The sequence below is a fragment of the Syzygium oleosum genome, unplaced genomic scaffold (genome assembly GCF_021117445.2).
Source record: "Syzygium oleosum isolate NSW1041296 unplaced genomic scaffold, Sole_v2.1 Sole_v2.49, whole genome shotgun sequence".
Lineage (NCBI taxonomy): Eukaryota > Viridiplantae > Streptophyta > Magnoliopsida > Myrtales > Myrtaceae > Syzygium > Syzygium oleosum.
Genome location: NW_026607533.1, coordinates 161,165 through 180,455, shown reverse-complemented (window position 1 = coordinate 180,455; position 19,291 = coordinate 161,165). Strand labels below are relative to the sequence as shown.

General features: G+C 40.3%; 1 protein-coding gene across 1 annotated transcript; it reads left to right on the top strand.

The window, feature by feature from the left end:
* The first annotated feature begins 245 nt into the window (after nt 1-245).
* LOC115693074 (protein ACCELERATED CELL DEATH 6-like) lies at nt 246-7,391 on the top strand. The gene is made up of 3 exons (XM_030620045.2): nt 246-1,156; nt 5,436-5,995; nt 6,599-7,391. Exons 1-3 carry the CDS (start codon nt 394-396, stop codon nt 7,385-7,387), a joined length of 2,112 nt encoding a protein of 703 aa, XP_030475905.1. The 5' UTR covers nt 246-393; the 3' UTR covers nt 7,388-7,391.
* Nucleotides 7,392-19,291: the final 11,900 nt, after the last annotated feature.

The following is a 19,291-nucleotide window of genomic DNA, read 5'->3' as shown; positions in this document are numbered from 1 at the left end:
AACCTCTAATTTACCCTTTGATTCATTTTTCTGAAGATTTTTTGTGCTAGCACTCATAATCTTTTGCTTGTTTAAAGTGAAACACCTTATCAATCTCTTTTTGTGGAGTAGGTACCTCCGGCCGAACCACCACACAAATCCATGCCGTCTTATTAATTTCTTGCACTTAAATACTCATAATGAATATTTTGTATTTGTTCACGCTACCGTGATTTTGTGCAATGATTTTAAAATTAGAAAAGTTTATGTTTGGATCCATATAAAATTTTGTAGGACCCTGATAACTATTATAAAAGTATAAATGCGTTGCTTCGTATTTAGATTTATATTTTGTCTTCTTACACAACCCTTGTTCCCTTGCAATAACTACATTACTTGCAAAGCTTAGGCTCGATGGAGGTCAAGCTATCTATAGAAGAGGACGAGGTTGGCACGGACACCTCGATCAAGGAGGAGGTCCAGAAGGATGAAGGAGGAGCTTCCCTCTATATGTTAGACGATGAAATGGATTCTATGAAGGAAGAAAAAACTGCGCGAACCGCGGAGCAACAAGATCCAGCAGAAGTGTATGCAGCTGCTCAAAAACTGGCTAATATAATCAAAGGCGCCAATGTCGAAGATATCAGATCCACGATCGAAATGCTTGCCTATCAAACTGATTCATCTGCCATTTTCAATTTTCGGGGGCTATCGAGGGGTTCACTGCTCCACATTGCAGCAGCCACCGGCAAGAGCCACATCCTAAGGCTCCTGCTTGATCATGTCGATGCCGACCTCATAGCCGCCAAAGATGACTGGGGAAATACCCCCCTCCACATTGCCACTAAGGCCAAGGCATTTGAAGTCGCCTATATGTTGATTCACCAGGCAAGAGAGCTTCCCAACGTCGAGAACATCCTGAGGATAAAGAACAAACATGGAAACACCGCTTTGCACGAGGCCGTGCTCACTCGCGGCGTTGGCCTTGTGAGTCATCTGTTGAGGGAAGATTTGGAGCCCGTGTACTGGAAGAACAAGTATCAGAAATCTCCCCTGTACCTGGCCCTCGAAACTGACGACTCTGAGATACTTGAGGTTTTATTTTCGAACTCGCTCGAACCATCGAGGATAGAAGGCTTGGCACCCGTTCATGGTGCCATTGTGCGTCGTAACTATGGTACGTACCTAAATCTGCTTGTGGGAAATATCCATGTATGTGTAAACTGATGTCGTCTTAAATCTGTGCAACTACTTTTTGCACCTATCCAAACCCGTTATGGGTTTTTACATAAAATTTTAAACCCCGCTTACCATAGTAGTTGGATACCCATAGAGCACTAGCAACTAGCCATATAATTTTCTTAATAAACAAATTAACTCCCATTAGAACATAATAGTCAGCTTAAATTTACAAACACAACCATTTTACTAATAACTCATGTATTGTTGATCTTAACTACTAACAATGACAAAAGGAGAAAGATAGGCTTGAAATGATGATTGTTGATGATAAAGTTAGATTACAGTTGGTCTTGTTTAAGGGTCCACTAATTATATTTTTAGTTTTGTAACAGAGTAGATTTAGTTTGGTAAATGATTTATCATATTTTGGTTTTGGATTTACCTGTCTGGTTAATCTCATAACCATCTCAATGTTGGCCACAAAAATGGCACACCCAGGAACATCATAATCAGAAATCGAAACATGTAAATTGAGAAGTTATCGATTCGCATACCTTGTTTGGAATCCATTGAACTTGACGCGGAATTGGCAACAGTTTCCAAACACGAACTCAAGTGCTTCTTCCCTATACCCTTCGTCAAAATACTAGCCTAATGAGATTGCCACTCATGAGAAGAAATTCCTCTCTAGATCCGTATGTGAGTCAAATTGTGCATTATCAGGTTAAAAGAGGCATTTGAGTTTTATTTATAGAGTTTTCGACCACGGACCCTCTCATTACGGGCCAAGCCGTACTTGGCCCACACTAGCCAGCCATTTATTAGACTTATTAAGAATCTATATATCTCACCTTTATTAGACCAAACTAATACAGTTAATCTCAATTAATGATACACTCAATTCCTAGTAGAGTTAGAATTTGTTTCTTTACTGATTAAATAACCTAAGAGATGTCAAGAAAATCAGATCAATTTTGCAATTAATACAATTATGTTTGAATATCGGATTCCACAGCTACAAAACTTCAAATGCATTCCAGACTCTATAGGATTTTTAGCATTTGACCCTAAATCTGTCCCGTTTTCCCAGTAGAATTGGGCATAGGGTGGGGCTGCGCGGAGCGCCCATTGACCCCACACTTCTTTATTTATCTTTAAAATAATCATAATATATTTAATCAAGTACAGACGTCTATTAAAAGTTTCATCATAACTATCCTATATTTATTTCTTCATAAAGATATATCATTTTAGTTTTTGTATAGTTATGTAATTGTAATGATGAATCAATGTGATATTAAATGAAAATTCATCCATGAAAAAATTAGCACATATTTCAATTTAATCATGAATTTGTAGATTAAGTGAATAACTTTAATATCTTTAGTTATATCTCATGATAATCTACATTCTAATGCATTACTTGTAATTGATATGCATTTTGAAAAAAATTATAGACCGGGTCTGTGTAGATCCCTTCCCTGTATCTTTTGCCTCGTTCCCTATTTTTTTCCGGGAAAAATATATTTGCCTTGGGGCGACTAGCTCTGTGCCCTTTTTTTTTTTTTTGAGTAAGAAAAAGGGCAAAGCTTAAAAATTACATCGTTACTCTCCTAATAAAATATGATCCAATCTCATCCTCTAATAATAAATGAAGCAACAAATTGGCTATTGAATCATATTCCTAAAGTGAACACCCCGTTTACGATTTTGGCGGATCAGGTAGTCTCATCATACTTGAGCCGCATTGTCAGAAAGCTCCCTTCTCTTCCCATTTCTCTTTACATAAATTAAAACAAAAAATGCTTCATTGTGCCACTTAGTCTATAAATAATGTAATTGAGTAATTTTCGAACATTAATTTATGTAGTTTGTTAATTTAGATATATCACGGTATAAGAGACACTAAACAAGTAAATTGGCTATTGAAAAAACTTTAGTTGATTTTTTTTCATTTATTAGTCATCTAAATGACAATATAAATATAATATTTCTATTAATTATTTATGACATGAATGATCCTGAACTTTTCTTAAATATTTAATGTGGTGTTTAAATGTTTTTATTTAATCTAGTCCTTGAACTGATAATGTAGTCATTTCGTTAAAAATTCTAACATCATTCGTTGAAGTGATCATAATTTCCATTAACTTGAAGTTATTATATTTGCCATGTTGGTGTCCATGTGGTGTACATGCGACTTCCACGTAATCTCTCTCTCTCTCTCTCTCTCTCATTATTTTAGCCAGAAAAGTAACGAAAAAAGATTTGCTAAGATGGGAAAACAACATGGCAGTCTACGAGAAAAATATTGGGTACCCAATAATGCCATGTCAGTAAAATCATAGTCCACTCAGTGATGGACATGTGTCGCCTGGGCCCATTTTCAGGGATATTTTCTCCTGTGTGGGGCCCACTTTCTCTCTCCCCTCTTGTCCCTCACGAGACTCCCTCTTCTCTTTCTCTCTGCCGCTTCCTTTGCAATTCCTTATCTTCTCCATGGAAACCAAAAGCGGACCCGGAGTCTTCTCCATCCCCGGCCCTGGAGCTCGAGCCCGACGCTTGCGGCCACCATGGCCATGGAGCTCGACCTCGAGTAACCATGGTCGCGAGCTGGTGGTCAAGCGACCATGGCGGTTTGGAGGGGGAAGCTCTTGAGCTTGATCTTACGGAAGCAGGGGGAGGACGACGGGTGGAGGTGGAGCGGGCGGGTTTGGCGGCAATGGGGATTTTCAATACAAGGTTCCCGACCGTGAGGCACACGAAGGGACAAGCATTCATCGGCTGTGAGCCCGTTGCCGGAGACTCCGAGGGTCCTCTTCGCCGTGGCCAACAATGGCGGTGGCTAGGGCTCAAGGTCAGACAAGGGAAAAGGGTGAAGCGGAGGAGAGAGAGATCAAGAGAAAAGAGATGGGCTGAAAATTTGGCTGACACAGGTGGGCCCGGGCGACACGTGTCCATCACTGAGTGGACTATGATTTTGCTGACATGGCATCACTTGGGTACCCAATATTTTCTCGGCAATCTACGTCGTTAGTTTGGCTTGATAAACGCTGACATAGCAGTTCACGCTAGAAAAATGCACGTGACATAGCGATGCACTTAATGTGAAGACTACATTTAATCAGTTTTTGAAAGTTCAGTAATTAGATTGAATAAAAAAATATTTAGAGACCACATTGAACATTGAAGAAAAATTAAGGGATCACTCGTGTCAATTTCCCTTAATTATTGAATAAGATTCCTGTATTGTGTGAAGGGAGAAATATTTTTTTTTTAGTCATCAATTAATTAATAAATCAACATATGCACACATACGTGATTTCACTACAGAAAATAATTAGACATTTTTAGATTATTCGGATTAGTATCTTCAGCTATGTTGATAACATTCACCAAGGAATGCAAGTTTAAACTAATTTTGTAGTCTCTTTTATTCTACGCATGTGATTATTGCAATGTTCGCTACGATGAAGATGACATTCATTCTAAAGAGGGTAGAAATATTTCAATGGGCATTTTGGTACGGTGCCCATGGAGGTTATTGCAATGTTCTTCACAATAGAATAAATTTTCCTGATACTTGCGAGAATTTGAAGAACATAATAGGAAAAGATCATTTTCCTTTTCTGCCATGTCATTTACTAAAAGTTTATAGTAAAACCTTAGTACATGTCCTTGTCGCATTGCTTTGTATGAAAATGGTCTAAAATTTACCTGAAGTCTCCAAAATACATAAACGGGATCCTTTCGAAATTTATCTAAAGTCTCACAGGTCTTGGTCCATCATGCTGGAGAAGGAAAGTCAGATGCTTCGAGATTCAAAGCTCGAAGATCCATAAAATTGTTTGAACCGAGAATGGGTTAGGAAACCATTAGAAGCATTTGATTTATTCAATCAAATTAGTGATTAGGCTCCGTTTGTTTCGCAAAAAATAAACGATTTGAAAAATATTTTCCTAAAGTTGATCGATTGCATTGCTTGAAATTATAATTAATAAAAAATATTTTCATTATCTGCAACAATTTATATTTAAATATTTTTGTGAACAATGAAAATATTGTTTGTTCATTCATTTTTTTTAAGTGTCATGAGTGATTATTTTAGGAAAATATTTTCTAAATTAATCATTTTCCGCAAAACAAACGGAGTCTAAGGTGTCGAAGGTATCCTAATCCCGAAATGGATTAAGATATATCAACACCAGCCAAGCCCCAACCACCGTACAACGTTTATGCGGATGTGGTCCCTAATTTGGAGCTCCTGATCCCAGATTTAGCTGCCCGGATACTCAAGAAAGACGTGAAGCTATTTGCAATGACCGACTCTAGAGGCGGTAATGTATTCCATTTAGCAGCTTGCATGAATTGGCCTCGACCATGGGAACCCTCACGACCAAGAACTAATCATGCTCGATTATTCAGACTCATACAACCAGAAACTGAATATTTGGCCCGAGAACAGGACAAGGATGGGGATCTTCCCATTCATATTGCGAACAAGATGGGTTATGTTGAACTAATCGGGAAACTACACCCTATATCCAATTTGCTAAACGGGAAAGGACAAACCGTTCTTCATGTCGCAGCAAAATATGGGAGAACTTCAGCACTGAGATATATACTTAGACATCTAGAATTGGGGATGCTGATAAATGAAAGTGATCACGCTGGAAATACAGCTTTGCACCTGGCCGCGATGCATTCACAACCCGCCACTTTGATTCCTCTTGTGCTGGATGAAAGAATTTGCCTCAACCATCTCAACCACGAGTGCATGACTGCTCTTGACATTGCTCTAGATCGCTGGGGAAGCGACTCTACGTTGCGGAAGGTAGGTAACATTCACTATTTTATTTATCAACTTATTGGAAATTTCATAGATCAATGCATTAGTCGAGCGCTGATCTCGGGTGCAAATCATTATGTCTCCTAGCCGACGGGATTGTTGGGGTTTTCAATCCTCCAAGATTGATGTTCTACAAGTCTCTAGTTAAGTCTTGATAGGATGTGGTTAAAATTTGTGGCCATGAATGTGTCCGCGGTTAGAAACACGCAGAATATCTCCAACAAAATGTAGAGATAAATTGTGACAGATCTCGATTAGTTGAGCCTATAAATACGATCAATGTTGCATTCGTTTTTTCTTGAAAAGCCAGGGGTCAATGGGGCAAATTTGACCGCTCTAAATTTGGCATAATCTCATGACATTATCCTAGAGTCAACCTATTCATCGATAGACCATATAAATTTCATTAATGCCTCTTTTCTCATCTCAAATGGACTCGTACTCTAGTGTTAATTCTTCGAAAGGAGAAGACACTGCATCTTTAGAAGTAAAAGTTTCCCTTTACATGAATACTCCAGAGTTGATTCCCGTCATCACTGTGGTAACAATTTGTTCTTTTTTTTCCTTTTCATATGCTTCCAATGTCAGTTTTTCGCATACGTTTTGTTGGCATCCACGTCAGCTGTAAGCATGGACATACTTGTACTTAAGCCGGAAGCTCGAAATGAAGCATTTTCAATAGTCCAATCACGCAAAGAGAAGCCAAACCTGAACCTGATGAAGGAGGTGATCAATAGCCGTCTGGTGGTGGCAACGCTTGTGGCCACTGTGACTTTCGCAGCTGGTTTTGCAGTTCCTGGAGGATTCAACGGCACAGACGCGGCCTCCAAAGATTATCGAGGCATTGCTACGATGCTGGACAATAGAATGTTCCAGGCCTTCGCGATTTGCAACACCATCGCGATGTTCTGCTCAATAACCTCGGTCATCAACCTCATTTGGGCGCAGACAAAAGACATCGACTTGGTGACATCTGCACTAAGTCACTCAGAAGCGTTGCTAACGATTGCCCTCGCGGCGATGTCCGTCGCTTTCTTAACTGGTGTCATCTCGACCCTTGGCAAACTCCCTTGGCTTGCTAACACCATATTTTATTTGGGACTCGTCTTCGTCCTCATTATCACAGTTGCCATATTGTCAAGGTATTTTTTCGTCCGCTGGCACAACCTTCGTCTTATCCGTCTTCTGTTGTCCTGGAATATTCGCGCTTACATTTATTTCTGGAGAGTTGAGGCGTACACTTTGGATGATTCGGAAGAGGATGGAAAGGCGAGCAGCACCGCCGCGAGTCAGCCTCCGAATGGTGCTAGTGAATCTCGTGCTGATGACTCGACGACAGCGAAATGTGGTGACACGCCACATCCTCCCAATCTCTAGTTATAAAAATATATTTGCCTTGGTGTTTTTGGCTCATTCTACAGTTGCTTTCCTACTGCTTCAGATCAATGGTGATTGTGAAAGTATTTGAATTAAACCATAACTTAAACTTTTAGAACACTTGGATGTAATCTCGTGAAATTTACATAGTAGTATTAGATCAGGAAATTCTGAGTTCAGACATTTCCAAGTCCTATTTGCCTTATCTATTACATATTCTCATGTTTTAATTTTAAGGCAAAGTTCAGCTCATGCATGAGGAGTATTAAAGTATTTGAATTAAATCAAGCATTGCGATTAGCCGTAGTTACACAAAATTTCACGGTGAAACATGCGTCGTGCGACATGCTGTGTCAATTGAATGGACGAGTGACTCATTTCATCCATTTCGCTGCTCTGAAATCAATCCATTAGCTCTGAACATGTAGAAGCTTGCGGTTTTATAAAATCGCTCTTCTAGAGCGGCAATGGAAGATTTACCGTGGACCAATCCAATTTGCGGAGAAAATAATTCTCAACACCTATACTCTAACTCGAGCCTTTGGCGAAGAAAACCAGAAAAACATTGAAGAATATTTCTCTTCACTCCTTACAAAAATTTAAATTTTAACTCAACTCTTTACACCCCTTTCATTTCCCCCACCTCTCCTTCCCAAACAAACCATAAGGAACGTACTTGTCCAGTGTTCGAAGACCTAGATTTTTGTGCATGTACAGGAACGACGAATCGATTTCTTGATGGGGCTTAGATCGACGTGAAAGGTGTCTGCTCGCAATCTATTGAAACACTACATCGCATGGCATAAACAAGCTTTTCCTTTATGTAACTATTTTGTGACGAGAGTGGTCGTATCATGTGTTCCATGGAATTAAATTTTGCAATTGACACTCAATTCCTATGCATACGAATGAGTTTGGCGCTTGAGTTCCATCTCCGAGCTCTGCTTTTACTTCAAAGATGATTGGCATCGACATGTAGAATGGAACTCTAAGGTTATTCTCATCCGATTTAGGTAGCAAACATTGGGAAAATCTGTCGATAGATGTCATGTGCCAAATTGTGGGTTAACGTACCTTCCTTTGTCCTTAAGATACTAATGTCATTGACCTGAAACAGCACTGTCTGTTGAGTGAGGAACGTGTGGCGTGGGTCCATTCCACGGATGCGGAGATGCTATCCTTATAATAGATTCATCTGTTGTGTTCATCTTTTAATCGCGACACGTATTCACTTAATTCTAGTTCTCACTATACCTAATCCAACTATTATCACACCCTAGCAGAGTGCCTAGTCCAAAATAGGAAAATAGTTGGAAATTTACAAATATAAAATTGGGATGAGAAGTATTTCATATATAAAAAGTGCATTCAAGAAGTATATCTTACTAGATTGACAGGTTGATGTTGCCAATGATTCTCTTCTTCAGTGGCACTGAAAAATGATGCTCCTCGAATGGAGAGCCTCCTTATTCTATTTTTCTGCAAATCTTAGTCAATTAATAATGTTCACTATAGATAAAAAAAAATTTCCATATAGGTACAACAAATACAAAATCAATTGCTCAAGTTCCTCGTAAAACTACGTGAATAATATATTGAACCGAGGGCGAGCCCAAACGAGTCGGGCCTGAATTTTTCGTCCTTTCGGCAAAAAACCCTAAGCCAGGTTTGCAATGATCCATGATGGACAATTAGAAGCATACAGGATTTGGTAACCTACCTTCTCTAGACGACAATTATCTAGCTGTGGCATACCTCGTAAAATTAAAGTCAATTTCCATGCAAGAAAATAGAAATCCCAAACAGCATGAGCTAGAAAAAGAAGGAAGGAGAAGTGTGGTTGCACCTTCTCCCACAACAAGACAGAAATTGTCAAAGTCAAAAATAAGATTTTTATTTGGTTAGGGCACGAATGAAAATCATTCTCTTCCCTGGCCTAATTTCTGGCCAAAATTTTCTAATTCTATTCCCTGAATGAGTTTTCAATTAGAAAGTAGCGTTTGATAACGACAAAAAATTTCCGTTTTCGAAATAGAAGTTCATTTGATAGATTGTTCTTAAATTTCTATTCGCCAGCGGCGTGCAGCGGGTGGCGATGTTCAGTGACGGGCGGCGGTAAGGAGAGGTGGCGAGCGGCGAGAATGAGAGATAAGAAGAGTTGTTATTTTTATTTCTATCATAGAAATAGAAAAGTAAAAAAAAAATCTACTTTTTATTTCTATTTCAAAATCTATTTCTGGGCCAAAAATTTGTCCCGAAAATAAATAAATAAAAAGTTGCGTTGCTAAACGAATTTATATTCCAAACTTGTTTTTGAGAATTAAAAAATATAAAAAATAAAAAATAAAAACATAATGATTATTATTCACGCCTTTAAAATGGTAACCTCTGCACCTCCCCCACCCTCATCATCAGCACCGGTGGAGTTGCCGCTGCTGTGTCCTGGCCAACTGTTGCTGCGCATGCAAGATATGCAAACAAGACGTGCTATCGTCTACCGTCGTCATCTGTTGGGGACTCGGAGTGTTTCAATTCATTAAGGTAGGATGAGAAGTATATCATGCTAAATTGATAGATTAATGTTGCAAATGGTTCTCTTCTTAAGTAGCATGAAAGATGATGCTACTCGAACGAACTCGTGGATCCTCCTTTTTCTTCATTTTTGGGCTAATCTTCCAAATCAATTGATAACGATAGTATTATACAACTCGCCGTATAAGTTCAACAAATACAGAAATCAATCATCTATCAATTTTTTGATGCTCAGTCCCTCATAAATTTACATGGATAAAAATATTGAGCCGAGGCAAGCCCAAACTGTTGGGCCTGAACTTTTAGTCCTTTTGACCAAAAAGCCTCAGCCCGTTTCACAACGATCCATGATGGACAAGAACATACATTAGTAATTAAGAAAACACACAATTTTGATAACATACCTTTTTGGAAAAAGTGTTAAAGAAAAATCCTAAATTTATTGCATTTGTATCAATTTAGTCCTAAATCTTTTTTTGGTGCCAATTTAATCATAAACTTTTTGAACTAGTGTCAATTCAGTTATTCCGGCTAATTTTTGCCGGATATTGCTAACGTGGACACCGGACAACCTACGTAGCATGGTCGGTGCTGACGTGGATAACTTTTTATAATATTATAATTTCTTTTTCTTTTTCTTTCTTTTTCTTTTTTTTCCTCTCCTTTCTTCTTCCTCTAACCGGTCGTCGAGGGGTCAGGGCCAGCAAGGTTGGGCCTCGCCCATGGTGGGCGAGGGTTGACCCTCGCCAGCCCAGCGCGAGGCCGCCCTTGCAGCCATTCGGCGAGGTCAACCGAGGAACATACACGTGTTCTTGAGCAAGGGTTGATGAAATAACTTGTCGGCGTGACAATGACATGATATTCTAGGAACATACAAGTGTTCTTGAGCAAGGGTTAATGAAAAAACATGACAACCTCCTTAGTTAATTGACATTTGACAATGGTTGATGAAAAAGACTGCATCTAAGTTAACAATTTGGGAAGATTAAAATTTGTGAAGAGGATGTCGAGTCATTATGCTGCTGCTGTTCTTTCTTCACCAGCTGTACAGTGGCCAAAAGATGATAAAGTCTCACCAGCAATTATGCACCACAAGTATCTCCATCGTATAGTTTGATGATAAAGAACAACCTATCTTTGTTTACTTCACTCCAATCAGTTTTTCCACTCCAGAGCATCAGCATCAGCATCGTCCTCCACTCCAAACACCATATTTTTCTCCTCAAGTCCTGCACTTCTTTTTTTCTTCAGGTTTTCTTCTTTCATCTCTTGACTCATTGCTTCCGTTCTTTAATGTTATTCGCTTACATCTGGGTTTTTGCAATGGTTTTCTTGTCTTCTGGGATTGATCTCTTTTGAGGATCCTCCAACATGCTAAATTTTGCTGCTTACTAAATCACGCGGAACCGATTTTCCTTTTACAGAAATCCCTATTGGACCCACCAATTGTCATTTTTGCACCTCGTATAAACAGCACAGCTAATCCTCTCCCTAAACGATAAACCACAACTCGACCAATGCCTTCACAAACCACAACGAGTCCATTATACACTTTGTCTCTCACCTAGACAAATGTCTTCACTCTTAGCACGTACAACCCCATCTTTCCTATGTTTACACGAATTGGTTTGTTACTCTTGCTAACTCTTAGGAATAGTACTAAAATGAGTATTACAAGGTTATAAAGGAGAGTAACTGAAAAATCTCCCGACAATGCTCAAGTTCTCTTGTAGCTGTTGTATCCATCTAATCCTCTGTGAAAAAGTCTCGGCAAAATTCCTTGAAAAACACGTGTAGAACTTTGTTTCAATCTGGGCTGTCAATCAAATATTCCACTATTGCAGGTTTTGATCACATCATTTCACCAATCTCCTAAGCCAATTAGTCCATTGGTCGTGGTATTTTGGAATACTGCATTTTATCGCTATGAGCTGGGGTTTTGACTTACAAACTCTAACAAACTTAAATCTATATATCGAAAGTGTCCGTTAACAAAATCTAACCGTTTTGCAAAACCTAATTTGGTTCTACACCATTTCTGCTGTAATTTTTCAGACTTAGTAAAATCTGACTCATATACGTATAGAATTTGAACCTGGCTTATGCATGGTTTATCCTCTGCTCACGCAAATGAACTCTTTAAATACTTGGGTTAAGTTTTGTTATTGTCAAAATCCGTCAAAATCCTTTAGGGATATTTTCCAACAGTTTTCCGTTTTTTGACCATGACAAAGCCATTCCTTTCAATAAGATTGAGTTGTGCACATACGCATGTATATTCTGCAGAACTAATAAACTGTAGAACCAGAAATGATGCATGCATGCTTCTACATGTGACATTTTAATAAAATATATAAAATATGTCTGTAAAACGTAATGAACTCCCCTGAATATGGGCAAATAGTGTGATTCTTCCCTTCACTATGTGGTTCTCCCCGTTTCCGTCTCATCAAAGAGCAGTAACATAAGATATCCACAGTATAAACACAAAGAAAAAATTAACAAATCACTTCTAAACTTATTGCACAGAATTTAATTCAATCCTAAACTTCCTTTTGTCAATGTAGACCTAAACCTTTGTGCAAAATACCAATGAAATCTTTTAACATCAATTTGCCACGTAAGACGGCCGATAATTACTGGATACCACATTAGCAATTTCGGCGCCAATTAGCCGATAGGACTATTGAGATTTCGTACAAAGGTGTAAGACTACATTTGCAAAATTGAAAATTTTAGGTTTGAATTGTCATTTGTATAATAGATTTATGAATGATTTGGTAATCTTCCCTATGTTTTCCGGTGTCATGATTCAGTTTAATCATGTGCAATATATGTGACTAGAACTATTATGCAATTTTAGTTTTCTCACATTTATTTGAATCAAAGTTACCATTGTTGCGCATGATTTAAACCTCAATAGCATTCTCAGGTGACATTTTTTTCTTGTCAATCATATCTAACTATAAATTTGTTGTAAATTATGCCCGTGGACAAATTTCACAAATTTTTAACGGATTGGGTGAGGGCCGCGATGCCTTTGCCGGCCAAAGCAAGGCCAGAAGGAGCAACAATGAGCTAAGACAAAGAAGAGGACGGTACTTGAGGCAAAGGAAGACGGCTCTGAGAAGGCAACACGTGTCCGTTAATCCTTCGAACCAGAGGCGCGATGCTTCCTTCATCTTTGATTTCACGCCCGCCGTCCATGGCTCCATAGACTCCATGCCCAGTTGAGATTGCTTGGAGTTGAGATACAGGGAGATTGCTTCTTCCCGGCCGGCCCTAACCCCCCCACTCAACCAAAAAAAAAAAGTAAATAGAAAGAAAAGAAAATAGAAAAAATTCAAAAAAATTACAAAAATTCAAAAAATTATTAAAAATATCATTAAAAAATGTCCACATTAATACCAGCTGCGCTACATAAGACTATTGGCATTTGTGTTATTGATTTATGGTCAAAATTAGCCGGATGTACTGAATTGGCATAAATACAAAATGTTTAGGATTGAATTGACACAATTGCACTATGCTTAGGACTTTTTTGGTAATTTTCCTGATGTTTAAAGACCAAGCCTTTTGTTCATATATACGAAGAATAAATCGACTTCTCAATCTGGCTTTTGAGGATGTGAAAGGTTCCGCTTGCATTCTATCGAAACACTAAATCGAATGGCATAAACATGCTTTTCGTTTATGTTACTATTTTGTGACAAGAGCGGTCGTATTATGTGTTTCATGGAATTAACATTGGCAATTGGCGCTCAATTTCTATACATACAAATGAGTTTGGTGTTTAATCCGTGTTGCGTATAATCTAGTGAGCAGCAGACGCAAAAATCTACTTAGGGGTTAGATAGAGAAGAATTACAATACCTTATTCGGAGAGGGGGGGAAATTGTGGAAAAATAACTAGATATGTATTTTTCCTCCTTTGATCTATGCTTTAATATCATTGTTGGGTAGTCTTGACATGTAGAATAAAACTCCAATGTTTTTCTCGTCCGATTCACCTTCATCATCAAAGTTGGCCGCCAAGTCAATCGCACACGATGATCTGTTTGTAACTTTCGCGCATTTTGGGGACTCGGCGTTTCAATTCATGAAGGTAGGATGAGAGTCATTTTTTATATGCAAAAGTACGTTCAAGAAGTACTTCTTGCTAGATTGACAGAATGATGTTGCTAATGGTTCTCCTCTTAAGTAGCATGAAAAATGATGCTACTCGAATGTAGAGCACCCTTTTTTTTCTATTTTTCCCATTTAATCTTAATAACCAATTAATATGTCTCGACTATAAAGACTTGCAATGCAAGTACAACAAATACAAAATTGATCACCTATCATCTTTTGTATGCTTGGGGTGCGCGTTTGTTTCACCGAAAACTTCATTATAAAGAAAACCAAAATAAGTCGGACCCAAAATTTGTAGTCTCAACCCAATAATGATGTTGCCTTCGGCCGTACAGCATAATGAGATTTCCGCTCACCAATTGTGAGCTGTCGAGAAATATAATATTTGTGTCACTCATAGAAATGAATCTCCCTATACAAAATCTCATATAATTTTATAAAATTCAAGACAATCATATATATATATAATATATATATAACGACAATACGTATAATAGAATTTTATAAAATTCTAGACAATTATAAATATCAAACAGCAATACGTATTATATATATATGTATGTATACGTATATGTGCATATATCATTTATGGATTAGCTAAATATATCAAATAAATTATTGGGCATGACAATGATGCGATGTTCTAGGAACATACATACGTTCTTCTTGCTATTAGATTCAACCTCCAAAACTCCAATATATTGGCAAACCAATCCCGTCCATTCTTTTGATAAATATACTTTATAATGCAATCGCTGAATTATGATCTAGTATTATTATGATATTCACATGTGTGAATGTGGTTTTGGTCTAATAGATCAAACCAACATACTACGTCAGCTCGGACAGATATATACCTTTTGATCGTTCACTCTTCCTAGATAAAAAAAAATCCCCTTAAAAAACAAATGTTTGATGATTCTCAGTACATAAGACCCCAAATTTTACTCAACAAAGTTTTCTTCTTTTTGAGTCGGAACTCAAGGTTTAACAAGTCAGGTTTTGGAAGAATCATCAGGAGTATTACTAGTTGGAATATGATCAAATTAGGATCTATATAAAGTTAACAATCTCGTTAAAATTGCGTATGATGAATAAATTGTTCCTAACTTAAATTTTTTAGAGTGTCTCTTAACACGACAATTTTAGAATTTGTCATCTAAGAATTTTTCCAAATCGGAATTGATTACGACAATTTCGGACCGAAGAGGTGAAAAAGCTGGCTCGAGGGCTAATTGCTGGACGGAGAAAGTTCAAACTTTGGCATAGACAATTTTGTGGCTAATGATGAAATCTAGAAATATTTTTGGCCATTCCCGCGAGTGCCAGGTTTATTCTCACGTACACGCGGACCCTAGTCTATCTCAGCCTCTGTCGCGACCGAACTCCCGAGCCCTTTTTTATCGAACATGCAAAAAAGGGGGCTCGCTTGGTACGTGCTAAGTCTAGATTTGGGACTTAACTCGGGCTCTCCCAAGCCCATACCATATCGCGACTTAGGATTTAAGTTTTTAACATGCAAGTGATTTATATCAAGGAGTCGCCACTAATCGATTTGGGGTGGGCCGATTAGAAACCCAAATAGGGTGATGGGAGAATCACCCTATTCCTGCGAACCAGAGATTAACCGAGTTCGGGGACTTCGTTACACTAGTTAGATAACTAATGCCCTTTCGGTATCTTTCTACCCTGTTCATTTTTGAAAATATTTGTCAGGCAATTTGGATTGATTTTAGGACGTTTCTCCTAACATGTGAGGTGATCAAGCGAGTGCATAATCAGAAACGATTAGCAGTCATGATAGATATGCATCCTAAGGTTCTAACCTTAACTAAGTCAGATGACATTCAAAACACAACAACTCATGCGATTGTATTAAAATCATGCATAATAATACAGCGATAATAAAAACTAACATGCAAAATATTACCGCACAATTCTCAGGCTTGTCTAATTTAAACAAGACAAAAATATGCATAATAATACTACGATAAATTAAATACTTAGATATAACATAATTTTAAAAAAAGATTTTTTTTAATAATTTTTTTTTCAAAAATAAAATAAAATAATAATAATAATAATACAGAATAAGAAAAAAAATTTTAATTTTTTTTAAAAATTTTTTTAAAATTTTTTTTAAATAAAATAAAATAAAAATATAATATTAACCGGGTCGGGTCGGATCCGACCCGGGTCAACGGATCCGACCCGGGAGTTGACCCGGTCGACTCTGGCTGATCCGGCCGGTCAGAACCGACAGGAAGTCAACGGATCCGACCCGGGCGTTGACCCGGGTCGGATCTGCGATTCGGGTCGAATCCGACCCGAACTCACGGACCCGCGAGGGAGAGGGCGCCGACGAAGCTGGGACCGGCCGACCACGCCGGCCGACTGGGCCGCCGCCCCCAAATCGCCCGACTAGGATCGCCCTGCAAGGCGTGCCACTCACTGAACCGTCGTCGGACCACCTGTTCGCCGGCCGGCGATGGAACAAAAACCAACCTGATTGAGGCATTTCGTCGAACGCCTGGCGGGCGTGTGGAAAAACAGGGGATTCCGACCTCCTCCGGCAATCCGATCGACTCCAGCGGCTTGGGTTCGCTTCAGACGATGAGCAGGGACCGGGACCGACGTCGGTATGGGCCGGGATTCGCGCGAAACGGCCGGCGCGAGTCCCGGCCCAACCACGCCGGAAAATAAGGGAAAACAGAGGCGGTTCTCGGCCGGGGGCTCACCGGTTGGCGACGCTTCTGAGGGGCTTACGGCTGGTCTGGGGACGTCGACGACCACTGCTGGTTCTCTTTTGGCTCGGCGTGACCTCTGCGTTTGCGCTCTCTCTCTCTCTCTCTCTCTCTTTCTCTCTCGTGTCTCTCCCCCGCTTCTGTTTTCTCTCAAAATGGCCGACCGGGGCTGCTTCCGGGTTGCCTGTCGGCTTCTTTGGTGACGACGAGGCCGGCTGGAACCCGCAAGACCCTCCGAGGCTCCTCTCTCTTCTCGGTTTCTCTCTGATTCTCTCCGGCCTCTCTCGGACTCTCTCTCCGTTTTTCTCCAAAAATGGCCGACCGAGAAAAACCCACCCCTCTCTCTCTCCTCTCTGGTCTGTATATCCGACGACGACGACGCCATTCTCTGCTCCATTCAATGCTCTGCACCGGCCTCTGCTCCTACCATGACTTTCGCGGCCATTAGGCCGGTGCAGAGGGGAGGCCGATTCTGTGGAGTGTGCAGAGAGACAGGGAAGAGAGGAAGAGAGCCCGGGAAATCGGAGAAGACGGGACTGGCCATCAATGCCAGTCTCGGTGGCGTGCTGCCCTGGGCCTCCTCTGACCGGATGACGACGATGAGGAGCGGCGCCGCCGTGCGTCACGCTTCGGTCGTGCACAGGGAAGAACAGGGGAGGAGAGAGCGACCGGCGCAGGGGGAAAGAAGGAAGGAAGAGGCTGGGCCGGGCCAGGTCCAATCGCGCGTTGGGGGGAAAGGAAAAAAGAAAAGCGGGCCGGGGGCCCACACGGGGAGGAGGAGAAAAAGAAAAAGAAAGAAAAGGGCCGGGTCGGCCTAGCCCGACCCGGCCCGACTCGATTTTTTTTTTTTTTAAAATTAAACTCTAATAGACCCTATTAATGCAAATATGCTTAATTTCTATATGCAATGCATATAAATAGAAATATTTTTTGTTTTAGGAATTAAAGAAAATTAATCCCTAAATTTTGTGCAATTGATTTTGGGCAAATTAAAAATAGGTGTCAACAGCTGCCCCTCTTTGAAGGTGAGCTCGCAGAGATTGAGCTCGCAGAGGTTACGTTCAAAGATAAAATGACACCTAAATTTGGTCCATGCATGCTTAATGTATGTTATTTTTGGCGGGACTGGAGTCCCATTTTTATGATGCGATATAAGATGATGCATGCTAAAGCAAATAAAAACATACCTGTGGCTACTTACCTTGCTGAAGGGTAGAGTAATTCCAGATAGTTGATATTGTGTGTCGAGGACCAGAACCTGTCTTCGGTCGCCTTGACGGGGAAATGGTTTGTCTAGGACCCGAACCTTTCTTCGGTCGCCTTGACGGGGATTGCTTTCGTCTAGGACCCGAACCTTTCTTCGGTCGCCTTGACTGGATTTTGTTTGTCTAGGACCCGAACTTTTCTTCGGTCGCCTTGACTGGGGATTGCTTTGACAAAGTACCTGGGGGTCCTCGCCTGAGGATTTGATGGTTTGCCTGGTGGGTCCTCGCCAGCAGGTCTTGAAAAGGCTCAAACGATGAGCACCTGGGAGTCCTCGCCCGAGGATTTGATGGTTTGCCTGATGGGTCCTCGCCAGCAGGTCTTGAAAACGCTCAAACGATGAGCACCTGGGGGTCCTCACCCGAGGATTTGATGGTTTGCCTGGTGGGTCCTTGCCAGCAGGTCTTGAAAAGGCTCAAACGATGAGCACCTGGGGGTCCTCGCCCGAGGATTTGATGTGAACATGGGGGTCAGTCCCATGCTCAGGAGAGTGAACAACGGGGTCAATTCGATATTCAGAGGGTGAACAACGGGGTCAATCCGATGTTCAGAGGGTGAACAACGGGGTCAATCCGATGTTCGGAGGGTGAACAAAAGGGGTCAATCCTATGTTCAAAAGGTGAACAACGGGGTCAATCCGATGTTGAGAGGGTGAACAACGGGGTCAATCCGATGTTCAGAGGGTGAACAATGGGGTCAATCCGATGTTCAGTTGGTGAACAACGGGGTCACTCCGATGTTCAGAGGGTGAACAACGGGGTCAATCCGATGTTCAGAGGGTGAACAACGGGGTCACTCCGATGTTCAGTTGGTGAACAACGGGGTCAATCCGATGTTCAGTTGGTGAACAAGGGAGTCACTCCGATGTTCAGAGGGTGAACAACGGGGTCAATCCGATGTTCAGAGGGTGAACAACGGGGTCACTTCGATGTTCAAAGGGTACCATAACAATCGTAGGTACATGGATTTTTGGAATCAGGTATGGGTAAAATGTACTTACCTGGGCACGTTCCTGCCTCTTAAGGACGTGTCTCCTGTCAAACAAGTTTTTTTTGTGCAAAGACATACGTATTCATTGGAGAAATAGACAATTGAGGCTATTCTTGAATATCGTATGAAATATCTTGACCAGCAAGTCAAGATGTTTTTCTTTTTCAAAGGAATACCCTGTTTACCTTCCGGGTAGTTTGAAAAGAATTCTGATGAAATATCTGGGATTTCTTACCCGGAGGTT

Excerpts from the sequence above, each read along its gene's own strand:
- LOC115693074 (XM_030620045.2), top strand. The coding sequence starts at position 394 with ATGGAGGTCAAGCTATCTATAGAAGAGGACGAGGTTGGCACGGACACC. Across the intron at positions 1,157-5,435 it reads CATTGTGCGTCGTAACTATG|ATTTAGCTGCCCGGATACTC; the intron begins GTACGTACCTAA and ends TCCTGATCCCAG. Across the intron at positions 5,996-6,598 it reads GCGACTCTACGTTGCGGAAG|TTTTTCGCATACGTTTTGTT; the intron begins GTAGGTAACATT and ends TTCCAATGTCAG.